The 14,356-nt window shown below is 39.5% G+C and overlaps 1 protein-coding gene across 28 annotated transcripts in view; it reads left to right on the top strand.

The window, feature by feature from the left end:
* CLASP1 (cytoplasmic linker associated protein 1) overlaps positions 1 to 14,356 on the top strand; it is a 220,673-nt gene that overhangs the window by 127,524 nt on the left and 78,793 nt on the right. For 17 of the 28 annotated variants that reach the window (XM_036422281.2, XM_036422283.2, XM_036422280.2 and 14 more), the window contains 3 exons: positions 8,387 to 8,494; positions 10,793 to 10,819; positions 12,933 to 13,100. In XM_036422281.2, coding sequence (XP_036278174.1) covers positions 8,387 to 8,494; positions 10,793 to 10,819; positions 12,933 to 13,100 — 303 coding nt within the window. The remainder of the gene's footprint in view (positions 1 to 8,386; positions 8,495 to 10,792; positions 10,820 to 12,932; positions 13,101 to 14,356) is intronic. The other 11 variants (XM_036422299.2, XM_036422296.2, XM_036422300.2 and 8 more) reach the window with 1 other exon arrangement.

Genomic DNA, 14,356 nt, shown 5'->3' with positions numbered 1-14,356 from the left:
GCAGCAGGTGAATATGAATTTTCAACAAGCCCCCCCACTGGTGATTTGTGGAATTGGAGAAGTTTGAAATGAAAAGTTGCCAAAAATAAAAAATGGAAAAACACCTATGTTATAACGAGAACCTCATTTATGATAGGAGACTGATGAGCGTGCGATTTTCTGTTTTTAGCTGGTAGGGGTAATTATTTATTTTCCTTTCCCATAGAAACCATCTTTAAGAGTTTTTCAGCCGAGGTGGAAGGAAAGTGTGGAGAGTGGAATACAGTAATGCCAGTGAAATGGAAAGTGAAAGACACTGTGTGGGGAATTACATTTCTTTTCCAGAATAGCCTGATCGATATGCCTGTATCACACTGTTGAAATCAGTCTGTTATTTTAGCCAGCACTGGGATTTTCCCCTTTTTTAATCAGCTTTCTTTTTACTAGTCAGAGCAAGTTCAGAAATTTGCCCGTTGATGATGACTGTGCTGACTGACAAGAAGTCTCTCTGGTCCTCTTTCCAGACTGTAATATACACAGGCACTTACAGTAATACTACCAACTCCAGCGGGAGAACATGAGGGCCCTGAATTGTACAGAGTTCAGAATTAGACGGAGAGTGCTCCTCGAGGGAGCCCCTGAGCTTGGTGTCCGTGCCCCAGGCTGGGCGGCTGCTGCAGAGCCCACAGCAGAGCTTGAGCCTGAGCCTGAGTGAGGAAGGAGGGATGGATGGGGCCCTGGGAGGCCTGTACGCTTAGGCAGGTCAAAACTGTCATTTCTGTTTGTTGCAGCAGCATAGCTGGGCAGTGATGCTTAGGAAAGCTGCAGACAGTTATGAGAAAAGGCAGCAGTAAATATTACAAAGTGTCTTGTTATATGTTTCCATATCTGAAATTGTGGAATCATTATGGGCCTTTTAAAATTTTTATTCTAAAAAAAATCTGTTTGTTGTTTTTTTACCAACTATCTATAGTTCCTGAGGTAAGAAGAGAAAGGTACTATCATTATTAGGAAACAAAGATGATTTTGAATCAGTACTTGGATGATCTAAATTTAAAATTCAGACAATACATTTAAATTTTGGCAACTTCATTAATTATAGTAATTGAGATATTTATTCTTGGGAGGTTATTTATCATACACATTGAGTAGTCTTTCTAACATTTATGACTAATTAGAAAAACGTTTTTTTTTAATTTTGGACAAAAGTTTATTTCTAGGATAGCCTTCAGTGTGTTGTGTTCAGTAATTTGGAGAATTTGGAAAAGGAAGCATTATGTAGCCTATTATACTGCTTAGGAGAAAGTTTATGATAGAGGTTGAACTTATACGGCAAATAAATACACTCTGATCTAATTTTTTGTAGCTAGTATGCTTAGAAAATTTGTTTGTTTATATTTTTCCCTGAAATAAGTAACTTCAAGTGAAGAGTTACCATGTTTGAATGACCTATGTGGTAACTAATAATTTTAGGTAACTTCAGAGAACAGACGATCACATGTTAAGTATAGTCAGAGGCCGGCGTACTATTGGCGACCTCAAGGTTACACAATAAAAACTATGGCGCCTTGTCTGCTCTCCCGGGAGGAAGCTAGGACTTATTTTTACTGAGAACAAAGACATTTGGTATTATTGCACATGTGCCCGAGAAATCTGAAGTGTAAGTGGTTGGTTTTTTTTTTTTTTTTATACAATACAAAAATATGTATGTCTGTATGTAGAAGTAAAAGAGTGTTACGAGTGTTTATCTTGAAAATATGTAAGGAAAGTTACTCTTTTTGGGAGAGCATTTGTAGGTAGCAAAATTTACAACTGATCAATTATCCAAATTTTTATTCTGTCAAAAATGCTACCTGTGAGTAGCGATAGGCTTATTGTGCCCCTGAGCAATGTGTGCCAAAATGTCCCCATATGATGACAGTTGAGATTTACCTAGGAACCTTTTAATTTTTATGCCCTCTAAATTGAGAATTGGCTCAAACTTGAAACATACAAAACAAAACAAAACAAACAGAACACTCCTACTGTATCTCGCCAACCAGGGATTTTTAAAATTATCTGAAGCTAAATGGAATGTGGGAAAACCGTGCCTGCAAATTAAACCAGGTGCACGGGTTTAGTTTCCTGATTTGAGGGCTTTTGTAGAAGAATGGCAGTGTGAGTGGAAAATTTCCTCAGCAGCACTATTAAAAAGCCCCAGGCATGGGTGTCCTCTCTCTATGCCAGGGAAGTCAAAGCCTGCACTCCTCTTACAATCCTTTGTTTTCCTCTGGGTCTGCTCTTCTCTGGGTAGATGTGTTTGTCCATGTGCTTATCCCTCCCTGCAGAATGCTTTTTGTTGTACAGTTGTCTAATATCTCTTATTTCTATTTCTCCTACTTATTGTGACTTTTTTTCTTTCATATCTACTTCTGTCTGTCATAATATGAATGAATGAATGAGTGTGAATGTGTCATTAACTAGTCAGAATACAGAACTGAAGACTATTTTTACTGTTTGCTGCATTTATTGAGTAGGCTTTGTTTTTCCTAAAGAGTGTTTTATACAGACTGTAAAATATACACAGGCACTTACAGTAATACTACCAACTTAATAAAATGAAAAAACAATTTCTAGAAAAGAAATAAATATCTGAGTGCAGCATAGTAGAGGCCCTTTAAACTCTGCCCCCCAAAAGGATTCTAAGGGTGCCCCGAGGGCTTAGTTACTAACTGGAGGCCCTAGGGGAGGCAGGAAATTAGCCCTTGACTTCATCAAATGAGAATCAGAGTTGGCATGAAGCCAGCTTTGTCAGGGTGTGTAGCTCCATGGAGAAGTGGACTGGGAAAGCTTCATCGCTCTCTTGACTTGGTCCTAGGCAGAGGAGAGCATACTTTCCCCTGACTGTAACCACGCTCTCTTGTCAGGCATATCGTCTCAGTCTGCCTTCCCTGTGGCGTCTGGGAAACCCCACGCTGATGAATAAGGTGGTCTGGGTTGGTAGCCCCCAAGGGTGCCTGACAAGAACAAACATTGAACTTTTACAGAGGAAGCCACTCTCAAATCCGGTTCCTTGGGATCCCCACAGATTTAAAAGGGTGGGGCAAAAGTAGGTTTACAGTTGTGAGTTTGCAAAACAGTTTATTCTTGTATTAATAGTCATGTTATTTTTCCACATGAACAGCTTTAGACTACTTTTGCCCCACTCTGCAAATAGGAGTTCATAGTTCAAAACTGTAACTGGACAACCAAGAGGTCCGGCTGTCTTCACCACTTGAAGCCAGTTCAGCAGAGACAGGGTTGAATCATATATGAGCATTTATTCCAATAATGCCGGCGATACGAGAGCAGCAGGTCACCCACAGAAATCTGCTCTGCCCTACCATAAGTTGGCTGCTTATATTGCGTAAAAGGACCAGATTACGTGGGGAAGTAGGATTACAGGCATAGGGAAGTGGGAATGGGGTAATCATTACAGGTTAAAGCCCTGCGGGCTGCGGGGAGAGGGCAGGACTGGATTACAGGTGATAGGGGCAGGGCTTGTGAAGAGCAGGTGCCTCCAGGACTAGGTGCCACGAGGTTGTAAATTGTTTCTTAATGATAGGGCAATTCTTGGGAGGATGACAGTCTGCATTCCCATGCGAGCTCTCATATCCAGAGCGAGCAACTCTCAGTGAGTTAGGAGTGTGCTTTCTCTAAACAGAACAGAACCGCCATGGTTAACAGAGCGGGATTAATATTTCGTACTAGAGGCCCAGCGTGCAAAATTGTAGGAGACACAGAGTCCCTCCCGCTGTTGCCACGAGACCCATCAGTGCACCTCCTGGTGACCGATTGTTTGGGCATTCCGGTGTTCTGGCCACTGGCCTTTTATAATATAATTAATTGTAGCTGGTCCCTGATATGTGCTATTTCTGCCTCTAACATTTATATCTATAATGAGTTAGAGGTAGCAGAAAGAAGCATATCCTTTAATACCTGAAAGGCTCTTTTATATAATACAAAGTAGCTGTATTTAAATGTTTCAAAGAAATAAGTAACTTGCGTTTTTAGCAGTCTGCAGAATTTTTTAGTGTGATTGGTCTGGCCAATTGAGAACACATCACTAATAAAGGCAGTAAGTCAGTAAGTCACGCATCTTGAAAGCAAAAGCAGGAACCTCAGTAGGGAAGGGCCACATCTGGCTGCACCTGAGGGACATGGAGGCCTGGGCATTTGCTGTGCTGAGTGATCAGGATGTGGAGGGCAAGAAGCAACCCAAACCCACCCAAGACTACACCATCATTGATAGACAAGAAGTTCACTCAAACTGGAGCAGATAAGAGGGGGTTTTTTCATTCTTAACCTTCATACTAGGGCAGAGGAGTCCCTTCAGAATTTACATCTGCCTCTGCAGTGTGAGAAACCCAAATAGATAGATCATTTTAAAGTAGCGGTGGATTGCTGGTGTCTATAGGACTAGCAAAAGCAAACATAGATCCTCATTGGAAGAATTTAGCTGCAGTCTGGATCTGATAGTGGCTGTTAAGCCTAGGTTTTATAAACACTGATGCCCTTATCACACTTACGAGAAGGATCCTCTTATTCTCAGAAGATGCAGGCAAAGCATTAAAAAATTCAACAAACGTTTCTTTTTTTAAATATATTTTATTGATTTTTTATAGAGAGGAAGGGAGAGGGATAGAGAGTTAGAAACATCAATGAGAGAGAATCATCGATCAACTGCCTCTTGCACACACCCTACCGGGGATGTGCCCGCAACCAATGTACATGCCCTTGACCAGAATCGAACCTGGGACCCTTCAGTCCGCAGACCGACGCTCTATCCACTGAGCCAAACTGGTTTCGGCTCAATAAACGTTTTTGACAGCAATTCTTAGCAATTAGGAATAGAAGAGGGTTTTTTTCAACCTGTTGAAATACCAAACTTTTTGTGAAGTTTCAGAATTATTATTTTTTAAAATATGGCTAAAGGCAGTAGAGCCTGCTTCCATGCCTTTCTTTAGTGCTGTAGCACATGTCCTGGACAGCATGGTGAAAGCAGAGAAACGAAAGGCAGGTTTTTGAAGTGAAAAACCTGAAGTCTTATTTGTAGATGACATCCTATTTATGTAACCATAGATAATCTACATGTAAATTAATAGAATCAATAACGGTTTAACAAGGTTCCTGTTTAAGACCAAATTAAATATTAATTATGAACTTATTTGTCAATAAGTTTAAGTATAATAAATTTATGGTGCATAATATAAGGTACCTTTTAATAAGTATAAAAATTTAGTAAGATTTTTTGGGGAAAATATAAAACTTTATTGAAAGACACTGAAGAGAGTGAAATTCAGAAAATATTTGTGAGTGGGAAGATTTTTATCATAAAGCTGCTCCCCCTTCCCCCCGCCAAAATGCCACATAATGCCAGTCAATATTTTTATAGGTGTTTTGGGGTTTTTTTCTCACGCAAGGGTATGTTTTTGTTGATTTTAGAGAAAGAGACAGGGAGAGAAGCAGAAATATCAATTGGCTGCCTCCCGTATGCACTCTGACCCGGGGGTCAAACCCACAACCTTGCGGTGTATGGGATGATGCTCCAGCCAGCTGAGCCGCCCGGCCAGGACAAGGTCTTCTCATTGTATCTTCACATGCATAATGAGGAGAGCAAAGGGCCTTGGGGAAAGTGGGTTTATTTGCCCTTCCCATGAGCGAGATTTTTGTTAAAAGCTCTTCACAGCATGGTGATGTTGCATGTTATGGGCACATGGGCTGTTGGGACAGAATGGACAGCTGAGGGACAGACGCAGCCACTCATACTATAAGTATTGTATTGTAGATGTTGGAAGTGGCTTTGTAGGTCAGGAAGAAAGGGGTTGAGTAAATTGAGTTTATGTAGGTGAGTCATATGGATCTCTCCTTTACCTTCTACAGAAAAATCTGTTCCATAAGTGACCTCACCAAAAAAAGGTTGAGCAAAACATTAAGTTTTGGGAAAATATATACCCTATGGTATAATTAAAACTATTTAAAACATAAAAAATAATGCCATCTAAATTTTCAGTTAGGCAACTGAGAAAACATTATTGAAAATATTATTGAAAGGATAAAGAAATACAAGAGAATTGTGAACACTGGATTTAGGATCCTATTACCAAATGTAGAGTAAGGTAGAGGATATAGGGACATAAGCAAAGAAGATTTTTTGTTTTATAAGTTGAATGGGTATGGCTGTTTATTTAAAAAATATTTTTGTGGCAGGTATTTTACAATAAATTTAAAGTAAAAAATTAAATTCTGTCGTTTTCATGTTGATATTGCCTTGGTGACTGCCTTGATTTAGCTCGGTGATTTCCATGGGAAAGTAAAAACTCCTCACTCATAGGCCAGCAAGGCAGGCAGGCACTGGTATCCAAACTAATAGTGTGATCTTGGACAAATTAATTGTCCCCCATTTCTCTGTCCCCTCATCTGTAAACTGGATTCACTCTTAGAATGATATATGGTATAGCTCTTAATTTTACTATGCATTCTAGAATTTGTGTCTTTCCTTAAACTCCTATGAAGTCATTAATTCTAGTTTTAATTTTTTTAATGCAATGCTTTCTTTTATTGCTCCATACCTCCCTTTTTAAAAACTTTTTCAAGCCTTATGGTTTGTTTTTCTGTGTACTTTTCTGCGGGTTTTCTCAGATGATGAAGTAGAACATATATTTTTATTGATTTCAGAGAGAAAGGGAGAGAGAAACATCAATGATGAGAGAGAATCACTGATCAGCTGCCTCCCACATGCCCCCTACTGAAGATCGAGCCCATAACTTGGCCATGTTCCCTGACTTAAAATCGAATTGTGACCTCCTGGTTCGTAGGTTTACACCCAACCACACTGGCTGCACAGGTTACTTATTTATTTATTTTTGTTAATCTTCACCCAAGGATATTTTCCCATTGATTTTTAGAGAGAGTTGGAGGGGGAGAGACAGAGAGAAACATCATGTGAGATATACACATCAATTAGTTGTTTCCTGAACACGCCTCACAAGGGTGCGGGATGGATTCCACCACCCAGGCACACACCCCAGGCTGCACAGTCCAACCCAGGACGCTTTAGTCTGTGGGCCGATGCTCTGTCCACTGAGCCAAACTGGGTAGGGCAGAAATTATTTTACAAGAAGCCAATCGGGATTCAAAATGGTTTGTGTTTTCCCTATCAGATTGCTATTCTGATTGAATTATGGAAGGAGAGGCATTTTGTATCCCTTGAAAACCATAAAATTCCTGAATTTTAAAAAGTTTAACCCCTAATCATACTAGTCTGATCATCAATGATTTTGCATATCTGAATTCGGTTTTATTTAAGGTTTCATGGTTTAAAAATTAGAGTTAACAGATTGCTTTACTTGGAGTGACAAATTCTTTTCATAAATGTACTTTAAAAAAATATTTTTAAATTTGATTTCAGAGAGAAAGGGAGAGGGCGAGAGAGGAACATCAATGATGAGAGAGGATCATTGATTGGCTACCTCCCAAACCTGGCATATGCCATGACCTCCTAATTCCATGGTCAGCACTCAGCCATTGAGTCATGCCAGCTGAATTACAACATTATATAATATTATTTTTAGGTCATTCTTTTTCTAGGTACTCCCAATATTTATTCTTTCTTAAACATTTTTAAATTACAGTTTACATGCAATATTATTTTGTATTACTTTCAGGTGCTAATTTTATTTTAATCATCTTTTGTAACCTAGAAATTTATGGGCACACATGCTTTAAAATAGAAGTTTAATGCTACATATCAAAACACATTTATTCCCCAGGGTGTTGTAGTTTTTGTAGATTGCTGAATATTTTACATTTGTTCCTTTTTTCTATTGTATTTTTCTTAAGACAACAGCTAATATTTTCTGACTCTGGACATTTGACAGATTTCTAGCCAATAAAAAAAAATTTAACTGAAAATTTGATTTAAAAAATTCTTCAATAGATATCACCTTCTCATTTGAAAATATAATATGCTAAAGTAACTGAAACATAAGTACCTGATAGGTTCACGACTCATTCTCAGGAGTTCCTCACTTATTTTAAAAAATTGATTGGAGAGACAGTCAGACATTGATTGTTGTTCCAGTTATTTTTTTTGCATTCATTGGTTGTGTCTCGTATGTGCCCCAGCCAGGGATCAAACCCACAACCTTGGCATATCAAGACAACACTCTAACCAACTGAGCAACCCGGCCAGGGTCCCTTATGCATTTTCCGAATTTGTGTGTGCAGATCATAGGCTTGTGTGTGCTCGCAGGAAAGCATGTCAGGACCTGGGTGGGGAAGACCTGCTCCCCGTCGGTGGCCTGGTCAGTGCCCCTGGGTGCTGTGTGAGTTGTAGGCCGCGCTGACTGAAAACCCATGGAAACACTGTTTTTGCTGCATTCTCCAGGTCGGATTCGTACGAGAAGGCAAAACTCCGGGAGTACCACCAACGTCGCCTCCACACCTGCCGACAGTCGGGGCCGCAGTCGCGCCAAAGTGGTTTCACAGTCTCAGCGTAAGAAATCTATTTTATGTTTTCTGTTAACGAGGTTTTATTCAACAGCCATTCTCACTGACTTCAGGGGGAAAACACATCTCTGTGGCTCTAAGATACTGTGAGTAATTTGATGATTCTTTGGTAGGCTTACAAAATGGTAGTAATCCCGGGTACTTTTGTCTCCTGGCCAGGTGATTTAAAATTTTTTTATCATTCCTCATTAAACATTAAATGACTTTCTCTTCCTCTCTGCAAGTCTCTCCAGTTGAAACAACCCTGGACTGTGATGACCCATTGTTCCCTTGGTAGGCAGTCATGACACATCTAGGAGCAGGAGCTGGAGAGAGGCTGGGCAATGCGAGTCCTCTTCCCAGCGCTCATAAGTAAATCCGTTAAACGGTCCCCCCTTAGCCTTCTGTTCTAACATCGTAATCTGCTCTTGTCTCCTGCCAGCGTGGGCTCTTGCTTGCACAGCTGCCTGCCTCCATGCTTGCTTCTCTGTCTGTTGAGTCACTTAGTCTGTTAGCCTGACACATGAGAGCAGCGTAGAGGAATGAACGTATCCCTAGGATCCATCCCCGGTGTCTCTCTGTGAGCCACCTGCTCCCTCTGTGCTGTGTGTGGAGTGGAGCTGGCTGTCCGTCTCTGGGCCTGGGACCTCCCTGCTCCCTGCACATAGCACTGCAGTCCTCCTCCTGTGCAGAGAGCCCTGGCTCTGCGGCAGACCTGGGATTCTCTCCTACTGGTTAGAATGCCTTCTCAGCTGCTTTGAATTTAGGCCCTTCTCCATGTCCCTGTGACACCTATAGTCCCTATGTTAAACCATCTTATGTCTTTTCTGGAAAGAAAGAAAAATGCAAGGTTAGTTGTATTGCTGCCTCTTTTCCTACTCAACACCACACCACACCACACCACCCCACACTTCACCACCCCACCCCACAGATTGTAAGGTGTGGCCCAGAAGCTTCTCGAGCCTCAAGGATAGTACCCCAGCTCTGTTATTCTTTTGGGCCCTAGTGTTGCCTGAGCCACAAGCAGATCTAATACTCCAGTCATGGTCTCTTTTCTTTCAGTTCAATATGTTGAAATTGAGTTGAATAAAAATGTCTAACCCTTTAGCTGTGTAGCACTAGTTCCTTTAGAGAGTGAGGGCTGAACGAAATTGTATATTTCTTCCTTTATGTCTGGCGTGTATTGGCATTGACCTCGGCCTTTGCCGGGATCCCTGCCCTAGCTGGTCCTCTGCTCAGAGTGGAGAAGATGGAAGTTTCTCTGAGCGGGGTGGAGGGGGATGTCAGAGCCCTAGTTCAGCCTTACAAACACACTGAACGCTCCCTACCTTCGGGCTCCATTTTAAAAACTTCCGTTTTACTCCACCCACTGCAGGAGACAACAGCAACGAGTGATCAAGCCTGGGTCTTAAACTTAGGAATAGAAATGAAATATTTAAAAAAAAAAATTTTTTTTTAATTTTTTTATTTTTTTTATTTTTTAAAAATATTTTATTGATTTTTACAGAGAGGAAGGGAGAGTGATAGAGAGCCAGAAATGTCGATGAGAGAGAAACATCGACCAGCCACCTCCTGCACATCCCCGATGTGCCTGCAGCCAACGTACATGCCCTTGACCGGAATCGAACCCGGGACCTTTCAGTCCACAGACCGACACTCTTCCACTGAGCCAAACCGGTTTCGGCTAAAAATAATTTTGATAGGAAGAAAATATGAGATACATACAAATATAGATTATACTAGCATTCAGAGTCCTGGTTTAATAGTACGTAGATTTTATTAATATTAGATTTAGGGCTCTTTTAACAATTAGTATATTTTAACTATTTGAAGATTTAAATATTTGAGGCTTAAAATCTTAGAGGATTAATATTTACATGTTTGAGAATTTGGCATCAGGCACTCAGGTGCTCTTTTTAACTCTTCAGTGCTTATTGAGCACTTCCTGTGGTGGGCCTGTTTTAGGTGGCAGTGATGCACACAGATCAGCCACTTCCCTCGGTTGCTAGGAGCCAGAGAGCAGGTGTACTCCCAGAAGGTGGTCACTGCCTTACTCTCCGCTTCCGTACGTCGGGCACTGTGCTGGCGTATTGTGGGTTTGTAAGCGTTCCATGAACAGACCAGAAATAAATGCTAAGTAGTGTGACATATAAAACCAACATGAGTACAAAGTAGACCAGGAGGAATAAGAACTAGGAAAAGATAGTTTGTGAATAAGACCTGTGTTTGCATGCTGACCTCTGTATTGTGTTATTGTCTTTTAATCCACTTCTTGCCTGTTCTTTGGTCTGCTCTCATAATCAAGGATCCAGATCTGCTAATCCTGCTGGTGGTAAGCCATTTCTCTTCTTGTTTGTTTGTTGTTTTGTTCATTCTCTCTCACCCCATGTTTCTTGCACAATATTAATTTTTATATTATGAGCTTAATTAATCTTTCTGCATTTTTTCTGTATGTTAAAATCCAAAATTTGAAATATATTTTCTTTTTCCTTTTACATAGCTTAATGGTTTATGTGTGTGCTCAAATTTTATGAGCAAATTTAACAGATCATGAGGTGGGTTCTTCATGGTAATCTGTACTTGTGATTTTTACAATGAATTTCACTTTAAATTATAGTTAAAACATTATACAGTACTATTTTTTGTGGGTATGCACCTTAATGATTCATTGAATGGTGTGTGTGTGTGTGTGTGTGTGTGTGTGTGTGTGTGTGTATAATTTTCAGTTAAGAGTTATTTCAAAGGTTTCTACCTTTGGCTCATCCTTATTCTGGTAAATAATAACGTGCACTTTGTTTTAGAATTTTATTGCCTTTTGTACTTAAGCAGATGATCTAAGTAAATGACTGCCATTTGGGTGTGTTGATAATTTTGACCCATAAGAAATGGTTATTTAGATATCTAGTCACTTAGTCATAATAAAAGTTACTTAGCATATCATTTGTTTTTATTTTATAATTTATTGCATACTTATCAGAAATGTGATCTATATGGTTGCTACTTTTGTAGGTTTTTGAGACTTAGTATACAGATGGTTTTTGTAGTACATAAAAGGTGAAAATAATGTGCATTACGTTTGTTGTGTGTCTATGGGAAGTGTGTTTTATACAGTCTGTATAATTTTGACTACTCTGTCAGTTTCGGCAAGGTATGATATTTTTTTTAAAGGTTATTAGTCTTTCTGAGTGGTATATTAATAACTAGGACTTTTTCAATTTCTTCCTGTATTTTTACTTTTATGTTTTATATTTCAAAACTATATTATTTGGAGCATAAAGGTTCGTGATTATTATATCTTCATGGACAATTTGTTTATCAATAATATATCCTTTGTTCGTTTTATTCTATTTTGTTGTTGTAGGTATATTGTTGTTTGTTGTAAACAACATACATTTGACTTTTATTTTATTTTTTTAAATCCAATCCAAACATCTTTGGCTTTTAATAGGTGAATGTAATCTAGTCACATTTATTTTTACAATTTTTTAAAATATATTTTTATTGATTTTAGAAAGGAAGAGAGAGGGAAAGAGAGACAGAAACATCAGTGATGAGAGAGAATCATTGATCGGCTGCCTCCTGCACACCCCAACTGGGGATCGAGCCCGAAACCCAGGCATGGAATTGAACCTGGGACCCTTCACTCCACTCTATCCACTAAGCTAGGGGTGTCGAACTCAATCAGAGAAGGGGCCAAAATCTAAAATCCAGCCTAAATCGCGGGCCGAATGGTTTACTGAACAGTCATAAACTGTCATTGTGATGGAAACGCAGTGGAGTGCAGTGATGACAGCGCGGTGCGGGCCACATTGCAAGGCCTGGCGGGACGGATTTGGCCCGAGGGCCTTGTGTTTGACACATGTGCACTAAGCCAAACCGGCTGAGGCATAGCCACATTTATTATGAGTACTGATATATTTGAGCTTAGTCCTACCATCTTATTTTGTGATTTTTATTTATCATGTTTCTATTTACTTCTTCCCCTTCAAATTGTTAAATTAATAGAGTTCTCTTGAATCCACTTTCTATCACTGATGTTTAAGAAATTTTTGTTAATATTTATACTTTTCCAGCAGTTATACTTAAAAATAGCGATATGTCAACTCTCACAGAAAAAAAGAACAAAACACTAAATAAATGCCATTGAGATTATTTCTAGAAATTTTCTGTGGAACAGGGAGGCTATTTGGACTCATCCTGCTTTTTGAATCAGAAGTTTTGCAGTTATTTTTGTAGCACTGCACCAGTAGCCTTCTATGTATATTCTTTTGTGATACTTTGATATTCTTTCATGCTCCTAATGTTTAAAAAAAAAATTGGTACTAACACCAACTACAAAGCTATTTTTATAGTTGATCCAAATTAATGTATAAACTGGCTTCTGAAATACTATAATTTATTCCCTGATTACAACCATTACTCAATTTTTTTTGCTTCATTTTTAGCTGGCAGCCGGTCAAGTTCTCCGGGGAAGTTGTTGGGAAGCAGTTATGGTGGCCTTGCCGGGGGGTCCTCCAGAGGCCCGCCGGTGACACCCTCTTCCGAAAAGCGAAGCAAGATCCCCAGAAGCCAGGGATGTAGCCGGGAAACAAGTCCGAACCGAATAGGATTAGGTAAGGATTCTCCAAGACCCTGGAGCACCATCTCCAACTTGTCAGAATTTTTATTATAATCCAATAAATGTTTCTGACGTGGCAGATAGAGCTTTGTTTTTGAATTAAGGATGCCATTTTGCCCGTGCTAAAATGACATTTTGATTTGTGTTTTTCTAGAGTATGGCATGTTCAGGTTTCAGTTCTAACGTGAAAGTCTGTGGGGCTTACCATTTAGATTGATGAGGAAGAATTGTGTCGTTGTGGGTTTTCATGTTTCAGAGTCATTTTGCAAAATTTTAGAATTGGGAGAATGGGCAGGGTTTTCTACTGTACACGTAGAAGCAATGCTGCTCTTCACTTTGCTTTCACTGATTAGCACTCAGTAGCTATTAACCTAAATTTTCAAAAGCAATTTGTAGGGTCCACATTTATTTTGATTCTGATCTTCTCTTACCTAATTGGTGAAACTTACAGTAAAAAAATATATATACTTACTTTTGACATAGTATTTTTCAAACGTAAAATCCAGGACTAGATGGAAACGAAGTATGTAGTACTTGTTTTTGTGTTGTAGTATCAAGTTTCATTGTATAGAATTACTCTCAGCAGCTTGAAGACCTTTTACCTCTATTAAAATCCAATTGTACACTACTTTTTAATATAAAAAGTAGTAGTCTTTTGTAATATATTATGCAAAATGTGTGTTCAAACTGTCTTTACCTGCTTTCTAAGGGTAAAAATCTATTTATGTGAAATCAGTGCTATATTTTTTAGTCTTACGGGCTTATGTTTCTCATTCATTTGTCTCCTTAACAACCTTTACTTAAATGTTTACTGTGATGTGCAATGTGCTTTGTTAGACTTCAGGAATGGAAGTAAATGAAATAGATTGAACTTCTGATTTCAAATAGCTTGCAGTCTTCGGGGTGAAAATGTATAGAGTAGAACAAATACGATACTTGGCGCTCTGGGGTCCTTCGCTGGCTTCCCGTGGTGTGGAAGGCCTCAGAATCCCAGTACCACGAGGTCTGGCTGAGTTTCTCCTCAGTCACAGTTTTCCTTGAAAGCAAGAATTGTCCTAGAAAAGGAGTGTCTGCCCCATTTCTTCCTTAATTCCTGCTAGGAAAGGCTCCCAGAATAGGATCTACTTTGGTGAAGTGTAAGGTGGGGAGATGAGGAGAAGGTGCTGTAGGGCAGAGAGGAGCATGTGCAGCAGCAGTCAGACAAGAGGGAGCAGAGTGCATCCTGGGTAACACAAGTAATTCTTTTGGTTG

Source organism: Pipistrellus kuhlii, unplaced genomic scaffold, assembly GCF_014108245.1.
Source record: "Pipistrellus kuhlii isolate mPipKuh1 unplaced genomic scaffold, mPipKuh1.p scaffold_m20_p_7, whole genome shotgun sequence".
Lineage (NCBI taxonomy): Eukaryota > Metazoa > Chordata > Mammalia > Chiroptera > Vespertilionidae > Pipistrellus > Pipistrellus kuhlii.
The sequence above is the reverse complement of the archived record's forward strand: the minus strand, read 5'-3'. Positions and strand labels throughout refer to the sequence as shown.